Here is a 22,590-nt window from a genome sequence, read left to right on the forward strand (position 1 = left end):
ACAAACATTGAAATCCTTTGAAGCGGCATGCCAACAAAGGCATTTATAAAAAAGAAATATGCTCAGTGTTTGCCGTATAAACCTATGCCGCGTAGAATGCACGTTGGCAGTTTTTTGCCCAGTCATGACTAAGCATCATGTGATTTGTAATTACGAATACCACTAGTTTTAAATTTTGTACCGAAACCACTACATAAGAGCTGCGAGATCTAACACGTTTGAATTCTTCTCTAAAATTAATGCCAAATGAAAGCTCTGCCGGCTTGAAGAAGTCATTCTGAATTAACTTACCTGTGTTTCGGCACAGGGTTCGAAGGTAACGTTCTGCAGGAGGCGGTAGAGAATGTACTTCACTTGTACCATGCCCATGCGCATGCCGATGCAACTTCGAGGACCCACTCCGAATGGAAGATACGTGTAAGTGTTGATCGAATCCTTGTGCTCCGGCAGGAACCTGTTCAAATAGAAATCGCTCTTTTTTTTAAGCGCCTGCTAGTTAAGTTCTGCCTAAAAGTTCTCGCGATCGAATTCCAGTCAATGCAAGTCCGATACAACTTTAAAAAAAATAACTTTATTGTGGTTGGAAGTTTCTCATTTCATAATTTATTATTATTATTCGCTTCTTAACCTGCTTAAGTTAAAGGAACCTTCAGTGATAATAATGAAGCATTTACATTATACTTTTTTAAATCATGTTTTACACATCTGTACCCTCAGATTGGAATGTCCGAAAATTTTGAACAACGAATTGATAGCGCTCAATTCAACTCGGTAGTCTTGTGAAATGGTGCATATTACGGACACCAAATATTTTCAAATATTCTTTGAATAATATGAGCATCAACGAAAAATCCCGAAGGAATGAAACGTTGGAACAGAGAATGGTAACGGACTTTGTTTTAGTCATGGAATCGACAAGCTGTATGCACCCCAACGCTCTAATAATTAAAAGATGAGGGCAGGCTACATTGATTGCAGAATGACATTACAGATTCAGCAGAGCTACATATTGATCAATACTTTATCTTCGATATGATCTTCATAATGATGTTAACCCGGGAATAATGTTGAATATTTTTCTATCAGTATTACTTGGGAGCTGTTTGGAATGTGTCATTTGCAGTATTTGAACGAGCTGTTTTTCAATCAGCAGCTGTACTTCACAGCTCTATTTGAACCAACGGTTAAGAAATTGTTTATAATTGTCAGGTTCCTGCTGTATACGTCCCTACACGAGTTTTCAAAACCATCGTATTTTCCATCGGTGAAAAGCAATTGTAAGGTTTTTTTATGGACGAAAAATACATTTTTTTAAAAAAAGTGTAATTTTTGAACTGTCAGAGAAGTTGCTAAATCACCATACTAGAGCTGCTTTGAAAAATGGTGTCCTTATTATTTGAAGCGTACGACTGGTATTTGATCCGATTTGGTTCTCGATTTGGTTCTCGATTCAGCTCCAGAGGCCACTATTCGCATGCTCTCAATGTTACGGCGTTTCCCATACCAATACACACAATTTACTATTTTCAGCGGTTCGCCTTTTGTTCTTTAACATTGGAGAATGCTTGTGAATTAGTAGGAGCTTCATTAGTCACAGTTGCAGCACTTCTGGTTTCTCGTAGGGATTAACTAAAAGTGTACCTAATTGAGGCCTCCTGATAGTTGCGTGGCGATCTCGTAAAAGCTATAGCTTCGTGCGCCTTAGTTGTAGGTCTTAGTTGTAGGTCTAGCTAGAAACTCAAATATAGAGACTTCAAGTTTTTTTTTTTTTTGAATTTCAAGAATACTTCTGCGCCTCGTTCAACCACAGTACATCTTACCTTTCTGGCTTGAAGCTTTCTGGTTCCGGAAAAAATTCAGGGTCGTAATGCATCGCATGCGCGGGAATTTCTACGCGCATACCAGGCGTGAAACGGACTCCAGCGATTGTTGTGCTTTGCGAGCATATCCTCGTGAGCCTAAAATAAAAAAAAGAGGAGGGCAATAGTTACAACAGCCACCCGTAAGGGGGTCCTATCAGTAGCTCCTCAGGACTGAGTAAAGTTAGTTCCCTATCTATCTATCTATCTATCTATCTATCTATCTATCTATCTATCTATCTATCTATCTATCTATCTATCTATCTATCTATCTATCTATCTATCTATCTATCTATCTATCTATCTATCTATCTATCTATCTATCTATCTATCTGTCTATCTATCTGTCTGTCTGTCTGTCTGTCTGTCTGTCTGTCTGTCTGTCTGTCTGTCTGTCTATCTGTCTATCCATCTATCTATCTATCTATCTATCTATCTATCTATCTATCTATCTATCTATCTATCTATCTATCTATCTATCTATCTATCTATCTATCTATCTGTCTGTCTGTCTGTCTGTCTGTCTGTCTGTCTGTCTGTCTGTCTGTCTATCTATCTATCTATCTATCTATCTATCTATCTATCTATCTATCTATCTATCTATCTATCTATCTATCTATCTATCTATCTATCTATCTATCTATCTATCTATTCATCTATCTATCTATCTATCTATCTATCTATCTATCTATCTATCTATCTATCTATCTATCTATCTATCTATCTATCTATCTATCTATCTATCTGTCTGTCTGTCTGTCTGTCTGTCTGTCTGTCTGTCTGTCTGTCTCGTAACTCCATAAAGATATGTCCACGTTCAGAATGCATTCGGCAGCATTTTTTTGTTTAGTGGTGCCACTCGGCAGGATATCAGCCGGGACGAGAATCGTTGTAGCCAATAGACGATGTATCCAATATCTAGGCTTACTTGTGTCGAATAAATGCAAGAATACCTCGTTAAGTTTGCCCTCCAAATTAGTCACACGACTAATACAACACTCATTTGAAGATATCGACACACAATGTCAATACTGTAATAATTACTAATGTTTCAGGTGCCGAGACCTCGATGAGATTGTAAGGCGCGACAATGCATATGACATCGAGTATATTTTGACCAGCGACACTTGTTAATCGTGCACATGAATCAAGTTGCCCTAGGAGGTCCCACATTCACCCCTTTTTCGAAATTCGGCCACCATGACCTATAATATAGCAGTGCGACATATGGCAGTGTGTAATATATAGTCGTGCCCTCGAGATTATAGTAGTGTGACAAATTAACTAAGCTGCCATTTTGAGTCATAGCACGCACAGATGAAAAAAAAATCATTTACAACCAATAAGTCTGTGCTATTACTTAAATGTAGACCTGAAAATTCACTTTTATCAAAAGTGAATAGAGCACTAACACTTTCTGCTGCTTGAAATTTATGTTATACCACTTTTCATTTAGGCAGGCATTTTAGAAATAATTAACTGAGACACAGGAAGGCGGCCTATTGCCTTCTTTATCACCGTAACAATGCTAGAGGCATATCAATATTTTGGTTAATTCGAATTTACCGCCACATGACATATGTCGTTTAGAAACTAATACTGCTACAGAGCAGAAGTTTCAATTTATGACGCTCCTAACACCAACATCGATTCCTACGTTATGTGTCATTGTGCTACCTATATTTAATTGTATAGTGTACATGTGTAAGATGTCTTTACTAATCACAATGTGAAACTAAAAATAGCAGTGTTTCAGTAAAAGCGCTATGAAAATGAAGAAACGTTATTGACACCAGTGCTTGGCGTTGTCAGTGAGCAACATTTATTTATCTTTTGGCATGTCATAATACCTTGGTCGCAGTGTATGATATTTGTTGACTGATTTGTCCTTGTCTTCTGCCCCTAAAAATAGTTTTATACTAATCTTACAGCCCTTTTACAGTCCTCTCGAGCTGATGAGCATGTAACAGTTGTGCAGGTTTTCGTGTGCACATTCACCGTTAGCATTTCACTGTTCCGAATAATCTTTCATAAGTAAAAACAATAGGCATGGCAAGACCGAATGAAATGCCACTCGTGAGGATGACACCTGTGTTTGCTCACACCTGATGGTGTGATCACTTTACATTGTTTCGCGATGTCCACTTACACTGACGTCGGTGAGTACATCCTCAGGGTTTCACTGACCACAGCGTCGAGAAGTACCATTGACCGTAAAGACTCGTACGTGGCCTCGTCCTATTAGGGAAACAGTACAATAGAGAAAAAAAAATCTGCAGAATCCTGAATACTAGGAAGCAGTAGAAGCGAATTGTTTATTAGTATTAATATATTTATTATTATTATTATTATTATTATTATTATTATTATTATTATTATTATTATTATTATTATTATTATTATTATTATTATTATTATTATTATTATTATTATTATTATTATTATTATTATTATTATTATTATTATTATTAACAATTTTTATGAGCCTGAATGCTTAAATATACAACCAGTTCTACAGTATAAAATGTCCTTGAAGCACGTTTCTTTTACAGACAGAATAGCTCCTTCATGGCACCCCTTCAGCTGTTAGTGGAACAGGATAGTTTGGTGTACTGCTGACAACCGCTACTCACTAAGATTAAATATCATTCGGGTTCTCGAGAATTTTTCCAGCCAACTTCGACTAGAGGATTCTTTAACGAGTTTTTTCTATGCTGATATCCTTGGATATATTATTGGTGGGCCATCTGCAACTACGTTCATAACCCGCCACATGGATACGAGAAAGTATCCAACTGCTCATCTTCATTAATGCAACGTCTGACAGAACACCTAACAATGTACAAATAAACTTCGTTCATTGTAAAAAGAACACTTATTATCATTAATCTCATGACATCACATAAACACCAATTTCGTTCCTATTATTTTTACGCCTTAACCACGTCCTATGCATTACCCCTTAGAGGATTCCTGCAAGTAACACAGTGAACAGAACTGAAACTTACTGCACACGAGTTAAGTCTATAGCACCAGATAGAGAAGTCTGTTCTTGACTGATATGAACAATAAGCCTCTTTTCGTAGAAACGTGCATTTTTCGCGAATTTAATTAGCGATGATACTGAGTGCCGCTAGTTAACAGCATCGGCTGACTTCGTGCAAGTTGTCTACAGAGGGTTTTCATTCATGCCGCTTGCAGCCATCCCACCGCTAAGTGCGCTTGCCTTCTGTAGTGGATCACTGGCTTAGAATAAGGACGCTCGGATAAAAAATGTGCCGATAAGAGAGCCAGTTGTGAAGCGGCGCTGTCCTTGCCACGAAAAAGCAGTCGCACACTTGCGTGTTTCCCTTGTATATATACACACACACTTACCGCGGCGTCAACTTCTTTTATCACCGCCTCTTGAATGCCTGGGTGCAGAGCCAGCGAGTATGCCGCGCATGTCACAGTCAGAGCTATAGAGTCGCTCCCAGCGATAAACAGGCACATGCACTGAGCGGAGATGTCGTTCATGGCAGATTCTACAAACAAACGTCAATAGGACGTCAAACAGTGATAGGAAGCGCTATGTGGAGAATGTAGACAAATCTGAGAGCCTTGTCCTTCTATTCTTTTTCATCTATACGACAAGGTATTCATGACGATAACGTTCGTAAAAAGAGGGGTGGGTAGACTCTGTTTTTTCTTTCGTTGTAACTGATTACGAGGATGTTCACGGGTAGCCGAATTCTTTACTGAGAAGCGAAATAGTACGTTCGCACTCTTTGAGTGCGCGTTATACAAGAGCAACGCCAATTAACAGTAGCCGCATTTTTCTTGTGCCAAGCCAATGCAACACACAAAGATCAGCTGCATTGAAAAAATGCAAATCATCTTTATGAACATTTGCTTTACTAACTGCTGTATGAACGATAAGAAACGTTTAAGCAGCATATATTCGTACAAAACTAGTTGACGTAGTGATCAATATAATTGTTCGTCGATAAGTGCGACTCATCAGGGAGAGATAAATGTATTAACATTGTAATAGCACTGGAGAGAGTAAGACCATAGACATCGTTTTTAATTGAACGAAACGTTACAAAGTATTTATATATTTCTTTATATCGTCAACTATTTTTCCAAACGCATGGAAATGGGAAACTACCTGATAGTTGAACACCTCCTTTTCCATTCTGCTGCATTTTAGTGTCCATGTACATTTGGAGTGCATCATCATGTTTCTGCGCAAAAATAAAAAAAAATGATAGTGTCGGTAAGCCTTGAGGAACTAGCACAAAACACAAGATTCCAGTACTACTGCACCAGAGGACGTTATTCTTTCGAACGTGTTTATAATAAAAACCACGATTATAGTAATAGGCAACATATAGAGGATAAACATATTCGTTTATTCCTAACTACTTCATTAATCCCAATAACGCATTTCGACTCCACCTGAGATAAACAGCCATCACTTCGTTAAAAGCATCGCTACTCATTGTCGTGACCACTTTTCAGAACATCCTTCAGTTCTATTTTTTTCCACTGTGTTCGACATACATACAAATGATCTTTCTACGAAGTTTATGAGGAAGAGGCATGTATCGTTACTTCTCGAGCAGAAACAAAAATACATCAGCCCTGCCACCCACCAGCTACACTATAACACTACTCTGCACCTTTAGTTTCCCATTGCCAACAGAAAATAATTGTCTACCCATCCTGGCTGCTTTGTAAACTTCGCTCCTCCTCTCTTACCACACACTGTTTTATACCCTCCGCATCCCGTCGTACCCATCTTTAATGAGTTGTCATGCATCGTAGACGCAAATATCTAGCTCAGTAAATTTTCTATTTGGTGTTTTTTGTACATGTGTGTAAAAAATGGTTACAAGTTGTAAACCTTCATAGTCTCGATTAGACCAGTGGTTTTTGGACCAGTCATTCTTCGCGCAAATTTGTTACTACATAACGTGAGCTCCGAGAATTTTTGCTTGTTTTTTTTTTGGTTCGGCGAGCGATGAAGTATCATGGCGCATATAGCATCGCCTGAACTATAATAGGCGGGGCTATCGAAACCTACCTCGTTTGCACGTAGCCGCCGTTCAATTAGATGTTTCGTGAAATCCAACGCGTACTGGGAGTCGCCTTTGTTTGGAAATTCCACCCTGAATGCCTTGAAAAGTCTGGGGAGTGTGGCTGAAACAGAGCGAATGGGGCGAAATAAAGAAAAAAATCTGAATGTAATGTAAAGTGTCTTTCATATTTGCACGTGATAAACAACAATAAAGTGCACTGCTGATTCTTCTAGGAGACACTCTAGGCACGCTATGACAAATGTTCGGATGCCATGGCCCCCAAATGTTCGAGTTAGGAAACGGTTGCGGTTAGGTATCGCACACCGACGCGATTCCGCTAAAGAAACGTCAGCAACGAATGCTTCCTATAGATTTGAAGTACTGTTTTAGTTGTACGCAGAATTGAAAAGTGAACACCCTTCGTACACGAAAACATCCGTAGAATCCTTCAGCAATTGCTTCTGAATTTAGCACTGTTCGTCGCGGCGCAATGTAACTCCTTTTGGCCGACATGTATGATAAGTCCAGTTGTGAAACAGTAAGCAAAAAAGAGGTCAATGACAACATTTGCTTCAGGAGCGTTTCCTAGTGGGATGATAATAACATTCTCGACAGCAGACAGCCAGTGCTGTTGGCAGCCAAATTTCTTCTTTTTTCATAAACCAAAGTAGCCCATTCATCTACTTGTTTCAAGTGCTTTCAAGTCCTGAAAAAGTCGTAGAGAGGAGCAGCAAAAGTTAGATAAGCATCCACTTGAACACACACACACACACACACGCACACGCACACGCACACACGCGCGCGCGCACACGCTCACAGAGAGAGAAAACTGAAGATTTGAAGCCGTTAGCACCCGGGTCGACAGATGGAAGTAGGAAAGCGGTTGCCGTTAACATTTGTTCCAAGGATGATTAAAAATATACCGTTTTTATAGCAAGGATGCACTACTAGTTGTATAGCACATATGAAGTATACGCAGATGGACATAAACGGTTTTTACGAAAATTGTGTTAATCGTGATAACATTTCGGAAAGATTCGGGCGGGAGGAGCTCTCGGCTCTCTCAAAGATTGGGCATGCAGTTTAAACTGAGCCCAATCTATGGGATATTGACACAGCGCCACTCGCAAATTAGTATGGAGTGGATTAACTTACAGTACTTCCCAAAGGGTAACTAGAGAAGTCCCAAAATAAAGAAGTCCCAAAATTTCAGGACGCTGTGATTTAGCTCTTCCGAAGAACACAATAGAATTACATCACAATGCAAAAAATGTACAAAAGAGCTTAAATTTGGGAACTATCACGCGTCCGTTGGCCAGAATGACCGGTATTTTCCAGCTTTGCTCTAACGAGTGTTCTGTAAAGGGTGAGTCGAGGTTCAAATCGCGCAGAGATGATATTACGGCGCAGGTAGTGAAGCGTGTGGTTGGTGTTGTTATAAATGCAGTCGATGTGGTTATGTCAAGATAGGCTGCTTAGTCATTTGTGGACCAACGTATGTCTTGTGTGTTGCTGGAGACAGAGAAAGACCATGACGATATAGCGTAAGTTTAAGTATCGTTATAGGTAATGCTAGATATGGACATGACAGTCAACCATAACAAAAATATGGCTGTAATCAATCCAGGGCACAGGTTCACTGGTGTAAATGCTTGCCTGAAACGTGGCAATGGCTAAATGAACCTTAATGAATGTATGAAAAATGCGCTCATAACTCAAGACTTTTAAATTTCGCGTATTTCCTTACCACCTCCTTCTTAGAGTGAGTATGAGCTGTTGTCGAGCAGCATGTGTGAAACCCTGCTTGGTCCTTCAAGGACTGATATTTAAGGAGGTGCCAATTAGCGATTGCCTTCGTGAGGGCCTTGTAGGCAACAAGCTGTAAGCTGATCGCCCTGCAGTTAGTCAAGTCCTTTATGTCCCATTTAATATTGGGGAAGATGACATTAGAGTTCTACCAAAATCCTGGCGCGCTCACACTCAAGAGCCGTTGCGTATACAGACTGGACCGTTTTTTCAAAAGCCCCGTGACGGCATGGTCTCCATCAGCAACTTCGCTCCACTAGCGTTGGAAACACGAAAGATTTTGATCTGGAGTATGCATATAGTCATAACATTTATACTGGTGCCTACTTTAAGATTGGAAACACTCACTCATCATGAGTAGTCTCCAGCCACCAGGGGCACTGAGAAAGCCACTGTAGCATTTGAGCATTGGATGTTCAGTGTCGACGTGGCTGTCAATGTCCAGATCAAAGATGAGTGATGTGTACAAGTCCATGGCCGACTTTTCCAGCAATCTAGTGAGAGACAGATTTGTGTAAATGTGGGCTCTCAAGTTTGCGTTATCACATGCTCATCATGTTCGAGGCCAAACAGGCTTGTTTAGTTCTGCGTTTAAAGCAGCAGGTTTTCAGTCGAATACGTCAGGTTTACACTTTCGACGTGCAAACCATAAAGACACGTAGCAGAGGAGCACTATGTATTCAATACTTAAGTACTACCACGTATCGAAAGGGTTGCTGCTCAAATGCAAAGCGAGCTTGTGGTATAAAGACAACAGCTGCACGATACGGCCTGCATTGTATCAATTGTTGTATCCGGTCTGCAGCGTTCAGTTGGCAATATTTATAATAAAAAATATTACTCACTGACAGAGATTCGCTGTTTGCCTCGTATTAAGCTTCGCCAGGAGCAACTTTGTAAATCTGTCCATTGTCTTGGTCATCTTTGGCACCATCTAGAAATTAACAATAGAAAAAAAAGGACCTGTTTCGTAGGAATCGCAGATGTCACAAAGGTTATTCCACGTTGGCTGACCACTGAAACCGAACTTACCGATTTCAATTTGGCCGTTGTGAACATCGGAGACAACGAGCTACGTGTATTTTTCCATTCTTCGTTTTGCTGGTGCAAGACCATTTGGTCCCAAAGGCTATTTCCCGATACTTTGTCATCCTGGCGTTGTGAAATAACAAGGTTGCATGCAAATGAACTCGGTTTACACAAAATAAAAATTATGAAGTGAGAACACAAACATGCCGAAGCAATAAGATAAAAATTGGAGTGCCAGAATGAAGAGCTGGTGACTTAAGGTAAGGTCGAATTAGGATATGTAAAAAAAAAAACACTTGGTAATGTGTGATGTTCGCTTGGTAGTCGTCAATACTCGGACAGAGACAATGAGCGCCAGACCAGGTATACAAGTGCGCCCTTTCAAATAAATTTTGTTCTTCTGAAAGCTCTGCTTCACAACCCTCAAGCATCCACAAAAGCAAAAAAAACATAAATTTTAGGAGCGTGACTTACTCCAGTCCTATTAAGTATATGTTTATACTCATTCTGATAATATAAGGGATAAACAAATGCAAATTTGTGTTGTATTTTCATATTTAAGGAAACATTTTCAGCTGTCAGAACTGATGAGTTATAACATCAGGTGCAGGTTGATTTTTGTCACTATGGCGTCTGTTTATCTATTACTAGCATCATTTTTTCCCACCTGCCTATCAATCTATTGCTGGTATATTTCATCATACTTTCTCAGACGCGCTTATAAAGAATAGAGAAATGCCAAAGTTTCGGGACGCCATGATTCAGCTCTTTCGAAAAACACAACAGAATTACTTCGCAATGCAAAAGGTGTTCAAAATAGCTTAAATTTGGGCCACCTATAATATTCTTGAACTGCTTGCTTGAGACTAGTGAAATAAATCTTGACAAGTTTCAATATATGTGGCACCATTATTGCTCAGTGTACGATTTCCATGTGAAAACTACTATCAATCTCGTATATTATGGTAGGTAATATCTTTCAGCATAATTTATAAACTGGCATCTTTTTTTCGACAGTTTAAGAACTTGTTATGCCCCAGGTGTTTTCAGCTTATTTGAATAGAATAATTATTTGAAATGAATGTGTGCCTTTTTCCTCGATATTCACATGAATAATTTTGGGCCATTATTTCTTACATTTCCCGATGTCAGCTTCTTTGCTGCATTACCATGCCTTCAAGCATTATTCATTTGCTTAAATAGAGTGGTATAGTCAGGTCAGTAGAGCCAAGGACGGCCTATGAAATGACCCAGCACAACTAGTATATATTAAGAAATCAGAACATAATTCGATCGAAAGCTCGTTTGTAAAGGAGACAAAACAGTTTTCTGGTAGAAAGCCTCACAATTGTCGACGAGTTCTTCAGTTTATGAGGCACAATTAAAACCATGCTCACGGTGCAGTATAGTATGTTTAACGTGACAGCTCAGTAGTAATCGAATGCTAAAAGAAATACTCACGGACTTGTTGACGAAGGACTTGAAGTCTTTCACACAAATTTCTCTCAGAACATCTGGGTCAGCAACAACAAGGCTCGGTATGAGGCCCTGGTATGACCTGAAATGTTGTAATGAATTTTCTGTCTCACCAATATGTTCGCTTGGTCGTCAAACACAAACATGTTGCGGCCGAACAAAAAAAAAGAGACAGAAGCGACCGTCAAAGTAAAACGATAGATTTATGAAATGCATATTCGTGCCTTCAATGTCTCTATAAATCAATGTGCATTTTGCTTGATAAACTGTTCAAGTATGCTTCTGTGCTATAGATGCAGCAAGGAAATGTATCTCACGTGGCTTTTGGATTTTAGCGCTTTCGTTTACGCCTCTCACGTATGATGGGGAAGCATTTTGTAGAACAGCTCGTAAAGAGAAATTAATCATGCTGTCACACTTCAGCAAATCCGTAAAAAATGTTGCCTTCACGCAAGTTAATATTTCCACAAGCTAAGTTATCTATAATGGTGGAATAATAATGCGAGAAAAATGGTTAACCATACACCAATACAACACACACACACACACACACACACACACACACACACACACACACACACACACACACACACACAACACACACACATATATATATATATATATATATATATATATATATATATATATATATATATATATATATATATATATATATATATATATATATATATAAAATAAGGGAAAGAAGTGTATACCTAAGGGCTCGTTTTTTCCGTGTCTTAACACAATATTAATGAGATATTCGAAGGTCGTAGGTTCGTAGGGTCGTAATTCGAAGGTCGTAGGTTCGATTCCTGCTCACAGTTGGTAATTTTTTCATCCACTTTTCTTTCTTCTTATTTACATTCCATTGGTTATAATAACTTCCCCTGTACATTCCTTGGCATTAATGTCTGTTATATCTCATTAATATTGTGTTAAGACACGGAAAAAACGAGCCCTTAGGTATACACTTCTTTTCCTTATTTCATTGAACGAGGGTCTCGTACTGGCAGACTTGGTGTGTTTAGGTTGTATAAGAGGGACAATTAATCAGCTGCCCGCTCATAATAAGTTCACGTGCTACGTGACGCCAAACATGCGCATAAGAGTGTTTTCACACTCGTTGTTTGGCTTATAGATGGCGCTGACTGTCGCTCCTACTTCTAAATTCACAGATAAACCCAAAAAAGTGGATGGAGGGAGGGCCGCTGTGATAGCTCAGTGGATAGAGCATCGAACGCGTAATTCGAAGGTCGTCGTAGGTTCGATTCCTGCTCACAGTTGGTAATTTTTTCATCCACTTTTCTTTCTTCTTATTTACATTGCATTAATGTTAATAACTTCCCCTGTACATTCCTTGGCATTAAAGTCTGTTATATCTCATATATATATATATATATATATATATATATATATATATATATATATATATATATATATATATATATATATATATATATATATATATACAATGCGATGTTTAAGTAGACATGAACAAAAAACTTTGACGTACCTCGTACTACTAACTTATAACATTATTAGATACAAGATAGAGGGTGCATGCCATCTTCCTTTTCTTCAGGTGAAATTAAAATGGTTCAATTGTTATGTTTTACTCTTCGGTCAATGTCAGCTAAGTGTACATCCGCATAAAAACATAGAGTGTGTAAACTCTGTGCCCCAATCACGAGCCCCCCCCCCCCCCACCCCCGAGTCAAGAATGTACGAACCCGTATAACCGGCCATAGCGCTTGTAATTTCGGAGAGCAACTTTATTGAGCTCCTGTAAAAAAAGACAAAGAGGAGAATGTAAGGCTTAGCACCTCAGGTGCTCTTATTCAGCGCTTTGAAAAATAAGATTATTACACGTGTTCCCGCGGACGGGATCTTATATAATTTATGGTAAGCAGCTGCTGCTATTATCATGCTATTTTTAAAGCAGTGCATTATGTATGGTCGTAATATTAACTACGCCTCAATAAATTTTTTTGCTTTAATCTGCGAAGCCAAATACGGTGACACACGTTCAATAAAGAGCACCTTGAACAAGAATAGAAGTGAATATTATTGCTTTAGGTTCCCGCATTCGTATTGTTCTTTTTGAAGCATCGTCATTTCTGATGACCACGAAAGTACAGGATACAAATCAATAGCATTCTTTGTAACAGCGTATTCGCCTATGCACGCGTTCACTCACAATACAAGTCCAATTCGGTCTACTTTCATGTTAGTTGTAACTAAAATGTACACTTACTCCTGTGAAGTTATCACGAACTGCTCGGATGTATTCGAAAAAAGACAAGTATGGAATGCCCTTCCCTTTCCAGAAGGTAAAGGTCTTCATGAGAATTCTGGAAAACAATAAGGAAAGATCTGGTGTTTAGTGAAGTTATAAAGAGTGATTTGTAGACAATGTATAGTGCGGATCGAATGAATCATCTGTCATCCATGCATGTATAACGGCGACTTATTCCAATGCAGTATATAACAAGTGCAAGTTCAGCGTGTTGGTGTCCGTTCATGATAACTCTTTCACAATGCAATAAAGGATAAATTATCAGAGTGCTCGACCATTCCTGCATTTTGTGTTCTGTGTTCATTCACAGAGAGAGAGAGAGAATGAATGTAGGAAAGGTAGGAAGGTTAACTGGACTATGCGTCCACTTTGCTTTCCTACACATGGGGAGGGGGAGAGGGGAGTAAAAGAGAGAGAGAAGGATAGACACATGTCACATCACACACACAATGCCGAGTTTCACAGGTGGTCCCTCAATGAAGTTGCTGTCAAGTATCTCAGGAGGGCTCGTGTGGCTTTCTGTGTTGATGTGCTGTGCGACCAGGCTCCTAAAATCTTTGCTTCATTAAATGGCTTTGAAAAATAATTATTACCTGGTCTAGTTTCATGCGTTCAAAAAGATCTGTTATGCGAAAAATAATTGCTCATTAAAACAAGTGCAATTCAAGCCAGTTTTAATTTTGTTGAGTTTATTTAAATGCGGGTGCACTCATGCGCAGGTAGGAAAGTATCTACTGAAGTGAAACTGAATGCGGGCGTAAAATATGTCAGATTTTGAATTATCGACTTCAGGTATATTATTCTAAAGAAACTTTACCTATAAGTTGTGTAATACTTTAGCAGGTAGACTCCAAATGAAAGAAGTAAGAACACTTTCCTCTGACTAGTAATTTTATCTCGCCATACTGCAAGAACTTCATCTTGTCAGTTCGGGCTAATGTGATGTCATGTTCAGTGAAATTACGAATGCTAATGTTGAATATATTGAACCCAAACCTTTCTCCATCCGCATTACATGAAGTCTTGCTGACGCACTATTCTTCCTGGTATAAAACTAAACAGTCGAATATATTTGTAAGTTCGTATAAAAAATCACACGTTTCGCCTTTTGTTGTGATAAATGTGTGGTGAGTCATTCATTTACCGCCACAGTTCAGTCGGAATGCAATTCGTCCCTCAGAAATAAGCTACGCTCTTGTTCTTAGTTAAATAGAGTCAATCTGCTGTGCCTTCATAAGCTCTATGCTGCACTTGTGCAAGAATGAACACTGTCCTGAATTTGTGTTGTTGACACTTTGCACTGTGTTAGCAGTCTACGATATCAGCAGTCAGAGTCCTCCGCAATGTACTAGGACTTTCGAAGTGACAAGCCCTACGAGCTTAAACAGAAGCCTATCTCGTGTTTCAGTATCGCTTCGAGAGGTTTGTTTACTTTTCAACAACACCTGCCGTCCTGAAAGATGCTCGCCTGTCTTCCGCGCCAAAGTATCATATCGTCAATGTCTCATGTCGTCTTTCACCTCGCTTTTGCTTTCTTCTTTGCGGTTACCCCCACGCGTGCGGTGATTTTCCCGGGAATCGCTACAAATCAGTGTTCGTAATCGCGTGCGCTTCAGGGTGCTATGCTTACCCGACTATGAGAAAGACGATGCTGAGGAGGACGAGCAGGATGGCGTGCAACATGGTGGCTGCTGGCAGCGTACTCTCGGCTCGGTGAATTTGACAGTTGTGTGAGCCAGAGAGAACAAGGAAGGCGATGTCTCTCCTGAAAGCCCGGAGGGAAACAAAATACGAGATTAAGCGCGTGCGATTCTTTTGCCGACTTTTGCATTCTCTTCGATAAACGAGCCGGTCATCGCGATAAGGAACCGGCGGAGGAGCCAAGTCGGGGAGATAAGCGAGCCCCGGAGCACGTACTTGCTACACGTGCGGTGAAATGACGCGGCAAATTGTCTGAGGCATACACGGGAGCAGCGCGATATGGTTGGGAAACCTGTTTGGAAGAGACGTCACAGACAGCGGGCAAGGGTTTTCCGTGTTCTCACTTCACCTCTGATCAGACATACCACGTGCCGATATTCGAAGGCACCGAACACTTCTTCAGGCTAACATCGATCGTACCTGCAACGCTGGTCAGGGCAAGTGCACTGCGTAGGTTGATAATATTTGACGATGATGATGTTGATGATGATATGATGATGGTGATGATGATATGTGGGGTTCGGCGTCCCAAAATTACCATATTATTATGAGAGACGCCGTAGTGGAGGGCACCAGAAATTCAGAACACCCGGGGTTCTTTAACATGCACCTTAATCTGAGCACACGGGCCTACAACATTTTCGCCATCATCGAAAACGCAGCCGCTGCCACCGGGATTCGATCGCACGACCTACTCGGTCAGCAGCCAAGTAGCTTAGCCACTAGACCACCACGGCCTGGCACTGATAATATTTGAGTAGCTGTTATGAAGGAAGTCAAGGGAAGAGCTTGGAGAACAACGGCGGAGTTGTTCAGTATGCAGACGTCGCTCGTCATTTTTTGCACGCTTCTTTGAAAAAGATTGTATTGTGACGTCTCCAAGCGTGAACGATGCTCTACCGTATGAAAAGCGCATTGCCACATCACTGTTTCGCTGCCCGTGGTTCGTGTAGGGGATGGGTCCGCGTGCACCTTCATTATACGGCGATATTCTTACACAGGAATTGTGTTCGGAACAGTGAGCGTTGAAATATAATTAAAAACTTGAACAAGGAGACCCCGATAACTAAGTAGAGCTAGAGCATTATAAAGAACGCGAATCGAAAGCGCGTAGATGAGAACTGAAAGTGAAAATGGAGTGCTGCGTATATATGGTTACATTGTGCAAGTAGATGCGTATTGCGGTATAGACTGAATTCGACTTGAAACATCGGCTTTTCACCTTCGCCAAATGTTTCTAGAAATTCATGTTTGCCTGCACCAGTAAACTGCACGTCGTATGTGACAGGCCTGAAAATAGGACAAGACCTCATGCTCTTCACCATGCTTTGACCTTGTGTGTCCTCTTTCACACTGTTTCACGTTTCACAAATATTTACATTTTCGCCATAATGATATATCGTTCTACCTTATTGAAAAATCATCTCACTCATTTGCAGCACCATTTGCTATGCCCTTTCTCTTTGATAGCAAGTTCTCATTAATAATTTGTGTCCTTGTAGTCACACATCTCACCCAGTGGAGTACTACACGCAACAAATAACTTCACTGGCTCTCCGCTCAGCATCAGCATGATTTACTAGATATTAATAAACAGCTAGGTTCTTTACACATGCACTGCCTGGACGACATCTAATACACGGCTCCACCAACCAGTCATCACCATGCACATCACAGTGCTGCCAAGCCGGAGCGCTAAGCCCCGGTCTATGGCTATGATCGGACGGCCTTCATTATACCATTTCTAATACTTGCTGCGGTTCGCGTTTCGTTTGACGCTCCTTTTACATACATAGATACTCCTCACGTCGGTTCATTATATAACTCACAATATAGCTTCGGTGGTTTTTAAACAGCGGGAACAAACACCTCACACTAAATATACAATTTCATCTATTAGAAAATCTTCAGACCACTTATGGTCTTGAAGTATTCACCAATTGTGTTCAGTCTATTATTGAAATGTGTCCCGCAGGAGGCCAGTGTACGCTGGTTGTGGTCCCCTTCATCACGTCCGTCTTCTTGCCGCTCTTCATCGACTGCCTTGCCACTCCGTCGTCACCCGCTTGTATCAGGCCGCGGTCAAATTCGTGAATATTCCACACGACTCACATGTGCGCAGCAGAGCGAAAGCCAGGGAACTGGGCATATATTTTTCGTCGGTTCTGTGGCGTAGACGGACGTGTGCCGGCGGCAGCCGCATTTGCTTCTCGAATTCCCCTGATTTTGCCTGGTGTTCGCTTTGACGACGAGTGTTGTTTGTGGTGGTGAGGTGGTGTGCAATTGTAGAAGCGACCGTTGCAAGCGCCTTTAAAGACCGCGATTGATCGGCTGGCACCGTCTGTTCTAACGCGCTTTTGAGGGCTGTTCCAACGTTCGCTTGTGGCAGTCGTTGTCCTCCGAAATGCTGTTTAGAGCCTCAGTGCAAGCCTCTTTGACTCTTCAAACTGTTCTGAAGTGACGTCCTTTCAGGTCAGTTTTCAAACGCTGAAACAAAAGTGAATTCGTAGCAGCCATATCAAGACTGTAGGGCAGCTTGGGGACCCTTGGCACCTTTAAATCGACGAGAGCGAAGGTCAAGGCGAGAGAGATAGAATAAAGTTTTATTGGCGAATGTATATATAGAGAGCCTTCTTCGGGAGGGGGGGGGGGGGGGGAGCTCAGTTGAGAGCTCCATTGCTCTGCGAGCCCGTAGGGCTAGTTGCTGCTGTTCCTGCCAGCGTAAGCTGAGCAGTGCAGACTCCCAAGAGGAACGGGTGGAGTTGGGAATGGGAGGAACACCCTGCGGAGCGGAACATTCTCACGTAGAGTGTTTACTGTCGGTACAGAGCCACAGAAGGAACAGTAGGAGGGATACAGAGTTGGGTGAAAGTGATTGAGCATGAACCACACAGAAATGAAATGGTCTGCTGTTGCCGCTAAGCGGTAGCATCTGCTCTGTTAAGTGAAGGATGAGGAGGAGGATGTGTATAACGGCTCCTTCGGTAGTTATCGAGACAAAGGGGGTGTGGACTGCAGCGTTGCCATCACTAATGGTCGTTGACGGGCGTCCAGCTTGGATTTCGTTGCTGACTTCTTTACGACCTTCTGAAGAGGCGTTATGCCACCGGTACACATTATATCACCACTAACAATTATACCCAAAGGTTTTCATCAAATTAAATACTTCCACTTTGGTCTTGTCAAGTTTTGCAAAAAAAAACTCGATGGCGATTTCCATAGTTCGAAAGAACCCTGCATTGTGGCTTGCACGAAAAATGAAAACGAGTTTTGGGCAAAAGTCTCTCCTCGCCTTCAAAGTGGTACCACACAATCGTGCTACCGCACGTGCATAAGCTGATTTAGCCCTCCACCATATCAAGTGGCCCTAGCTTGTGAGGTACAGACGCTTTACAATTTAATCATTGACATTACTTCTCGGACAACCCAAGCCATCTTGAAGAAACACGGGAGGAATAGGAAATAAAATGGCGCTCAGCATGTTCTAATCACCGAGTTTCTTTTTTTTGATGAAGCAGTGCACAAAAGGATACACAGACACACACATATAAGAAACACAAACACAAGCGCTGTATACAGCACTTGTGTTTGTGTCTTTGTGTGTGTGTGTGTTTTTTCTACCTTCTTTGTGCTGCTTCAGCAACAGATCAAAGCAAAACAAGTAGTCCATCAGTACACATTAAACAGAATCTTCATCGCACTTGTGGCAATTTCAATGATCACACGTGCCATCAGAAGAGTAAAGGGCGTGTCGTGCGAAGACCGCTTCTCAGTGCACATTGCCACCGACGTTCATCATTTCAAACACTTCGAGCGTACCGCATCACCGACGCAAGATCTGTCGTTCAACCGGTGGACGAGAGAGTTATCAACAATGTAAAATGCCCTTCTTTGGCGTCACGTTTTGAGCTAGAGTGCTTCAAGGACGCATCGTTGTCAGATTGGTCAAATGTAGCTGGGAATATTAGCAGCAAAGTTGCACGACGGCTGATTGTCTTTCTCTTCTTCGAGACGCGGAGCAGGCCAAGCCCTGGTTAGACGCTTTCGAAAACACCTGAAGTACTTGAATTTAGCAGTTCGGGTATAAAATTTGCCAGTCTTTTACGACAGCTTAACACAGAGGACGAATTTCAACTCATGATTACGGAGTGTGACAAGGAAAGCGGAAAATTAGGTCTTAATATTAATCTGCAGAAAGCGATAGTAATGTTCAACAACCTCGGAAAAGACCAGCACTTCGAGATAGGTAATCGTGCACTTGAAGTTGTAAAATACTATGTCTATTTAGAACAGGTGATAACCGCGGAGCCGAACCACCAGACTGAAGTAATTAGAAGGATAAGAATGGAGTGGAGCACATTTGGCAAGCACTCTCAAATCATGACAGGTTGATTGCCACTATCCCGCAAGAGGAAGGTATATAACAGCTGTACCTTGCCGGTACTTAGCTACGGAGCAGAAACCTGGAGACTTACAAAGAGGGTTCAGCTTCAATTGAGGACGACGCAGCGACCAATGGAAAGAAAAATGGTAGGTGTAACCTTACGAGGCAAGAAGAAAGCAGAGTGGAATTAGAGAACAAACCGGGGTTTTGGATATCATAGTAGTTGAAATCAAGAAGAAATGGACATGGGCCGGGCATGTAGCGCGTAGACAGGATAACCGCTGGTCATTAAGGGTAACTAACTGGATTCCCGGAGAAGGCGAGAGGGTTAGGGGGAGACAGAAGGTTAGGTGGGCAGATGAGATTAAGAAGTTTGCGGGTATAAATTGGTAGCAGCAAGAACAGGACCAGGTTAACTGGCGGAAGATGGGAGAGGCCTTTGTCCGGCAGTGGACGTAGTCAGGCTGATGATGAGGATGATGATGAACCCATTCTACTGCGACTACACCTCACCTCAGTTTAAAACGAGAATAATTTAAAACGACAACTGAATTTAAAAGTTGCTTTTAAACTTTAAATGCACGTGGAAACAAAAGTTGACGTTTTTTAACGCCTGAAGTGAATGAAACACTGATATGAGAAGCAGATCGAGCTGCCTGCATTCAATTCCTAAAAAAAAAAAAACATCCCCGCTGTCTTCTCGCCATACCAATACGTTAGTGGAATTCACATACTTATAGAATACCGCCAATGCCAGAGCATATGGGAACACACAAAAAAAGAAAATCCTTTCAATGACGAGTATCTTAAGCATGTGGCCGGCTCAACAAAAGTGTCGGGCGATGACCAGACAGGTGGATGCTGACGCACAAGGTTTGTGAAGGGAGCAAACGAGATCACAGACGCTATCAACCTTTTTACGAGAAAGAGGGGTGGTCAACGACGTAAAGCTTAGGAAAGCAAAATTCATGGACGTTTTCAATAGAGGTTAAGTTGGCGATCTGACCACGGCGTTCAGGAATTTTTCTAGTTTTCAAGGATACAGTAGCTTGCTTTGTTCCCGACATTGTGGTGGCTGACAAAGTCCGCCAGTAACCAAATGCTGATGTTCGCAGTAAAAGGAAGTCACGCCAAATATAAAAAGAGAACTGGCAAGAGCTACTAACGCCGTCAACCTCATCTATACCTAATATCCGCTACAATCAGGGAAAACAAAAACATACAGAAATCAGCGTCATTCAACGAGTTTAGTGTCTTCATTATTTGTGCTACGAGAAAATATCAAATGGTAAGAAAGTACACCAAGACCCACCTTTTACACAGTTGGAAGCAGTTCCCGTGTAACTTTCGGAATGCTCCCCCACTATGACTTCTTTAATAAGCAGACTGGGTGCCAGAAAGGCTCACGTGGGTTGAATTGATGCTATAGATAAGCTATGCATCCTGTGCCAAGTCTCCTAACGAGGGTATTATTTTATTTTCTTCTCGATTCAAGTGTACACCACATGCGCCCTTATGTTATACGTAACGGAGCTATTGTCTATTTTTTTAACCCGTTCACATCCGTCTATGTCGACAAGCGGTTGCTTCCATCCCGGCGTTTTCACACTTTTATTTCTTTTTTTATACCACGAATTTGCTTTCGGTGGTGCCACCTGCACTTTCCAACATTTCAGTGAGCTATATGCTACGTACAGGAAAACAGAAAGCTTGACTCGAGTATATAGATGCGATAGAAGCAACATTACGTTCAACCATTAGCGGGGCAGACCACGACTGGTTGAAGGCAACACTTCTCCTTCACTCAATAAAAATTAATAAAGACGCCTTGAAGTTTCATCAGGCTTGATTTGTGTGCCACTTTTATTCCATCATCGGACCTCTTGACAATCTTCTGATAGCCCCTAACGGCCCACCTGCTTCGTCACGAAAGTGCGATGGATCTTTCGAGACGCTACGGCACTTACTAACCTCACCTAATACTTAGTCGGCTTGGCCCTGATGTCCCATCGAAAATTCTTACTGACGCCAGCATCGTCGCATTTCTTGCAGTATTGGCTATAAAAACAAAACAACAATTAAATACAACCGGGATACGAAGAATGAAAGGTCGCTTACGTGATTCTAACTTCGAGGAAAGCTGCATGTGCGAAATCATTTGGTCTCTGAGAAGGAAGGACCTTCCATTATTTGGGCTCTGGCTAAGTTTTGTCTGTACCTTTATCGTCACCCTTAAGACGTCCCCATGGACAACTATGCTCAATGTTATTTATAGTCACTGAAAGATCCGTCGGGACACCTAGATCGTTGCGCTCTTCCTCTTGAAGAGTGCAACCTTCGTGTTCTGTACCGATCAGGACGCACGAAATTTGATGCCGATGCGCGCTCCCACTCACCGCTAGCGTCTGACACGGCTTCATTGTCAATCGTGAATAAACATCGCCGACATGCCATCCAGGCAACGCAATGATCCGTGGACAGGTACGTAGACAGAAATTTTGGGGCACCCCCTTAAAATGATTATTTTTTGCTCTGTATCCCATGGCGTATCAAATTCGGGTAGGGGTGGAAGTGGGCCTAATGTGCCACCTCTTGGCTACGCCCCTGTCCTTGGGATTTTCACGTGCTTGACTTCCTGTTATGAGTCCCGTTTCGTTATTCGACATGACTTCCTCTGTCGGGGCCGTTAAGCAACCTGTGGCAGGAGGTGGCTGCTTGTGATAACCTGCCACACATGCACGAAAATGTGCACTGCTTTCTACACAGGCACGCAAGCGCTCATGCCGAAGCTCTCAGGACCTACAACCACCTGTGCCAGCGATGCTATTGGCACAGAATGTATTGATTTGTTTGCCATCATAAGCGCACTCATACTGCCTGTCAGATATGAAAGGCATCACCTCAGTGATGCCAATACTACCTCCGCATCTCCCGTGCTGGCACGTCTATTTGACCACGTTGGTATAGTTTATA

General features: G+C 41.5%; 1 protein-coding gene across 1 annotated transcript in view; it reads right to left on the bottom strand.

Annotated features, from left to right (window-relative positions):
• LOC119173990 (uncharacterized) overlaps positions 1-21,061 on the bottom strand; it is a 96,476-nt gene extending 75,415 nt beyond the window's left edge. The window contains exons 1-14 of the mRNA XM_037424773.2: positions 20,930-21,061; positions 15,163-15,297; positions 13,491-13,587; positions 12,967-13,019; positions 11,219-11,315; positions 9,761-9,880; positions 9,574-9,662; positions 9,077-9,222; positions 6,928-7,043; positions 6,010-6,085; positions 5,235-5,383; positions 4,009-4,097; positions 1,821-1,958; positions 292-454 (exon numbers count right to left, since the gene is read on the bottom strand). Coding sequence (XP_037280670.2) covers positions 292-454; positions 1,821-1,958; positions 4,009-4,097; positions 5,235-5,383; positions 6,010-6,085; positions 6,928-7,043; positions 9,077-9,222; positions 9,574-9,662; positions 9,761-9,880; positions 11,219-11,315; positions 12,967-13,019; positions 13,491-13,587; positions 15,163-15,215 — 1,386 coding nt within the window. The 5' untranslated portion in view covers positions 15,216-15,297; positions 20,930-21,061. The remainder of the gene's footprint in view (positions 1-291; positions 455-1,820; positions 1,959-4,008; positions 4,098-5,234; positions 5,384-6,009; positions 6,086-6,927; positions 7,044-9,076; positions 9,223-9,573; positions 9,663-9,760; positions 9,881-11,218; positions 11,316-12,966; positions 13,020-13,490; positions 13,588-15,162; positions 15,298-20,929) is intronic.
• Between the last annotated feature and the right edge of the window lie 1,529 nt (positions 21,062-22,590).

This window comes from Rhipicephalus microplus, chromosome 3 (genome assembly GCF_043290135.1).
Source record: "Rhipicephalus microplus isolate Deutch F79 chromosome 3, USDA_Rmic, whole genome shotgun sequence".
NCBI classification, from domain to species: Eukaryota; Metazoa; Arthropoda; class Arachnida; order Ixodida; family Ixodidae; genus Rhipicephalus; species Rhipicephalus microplus.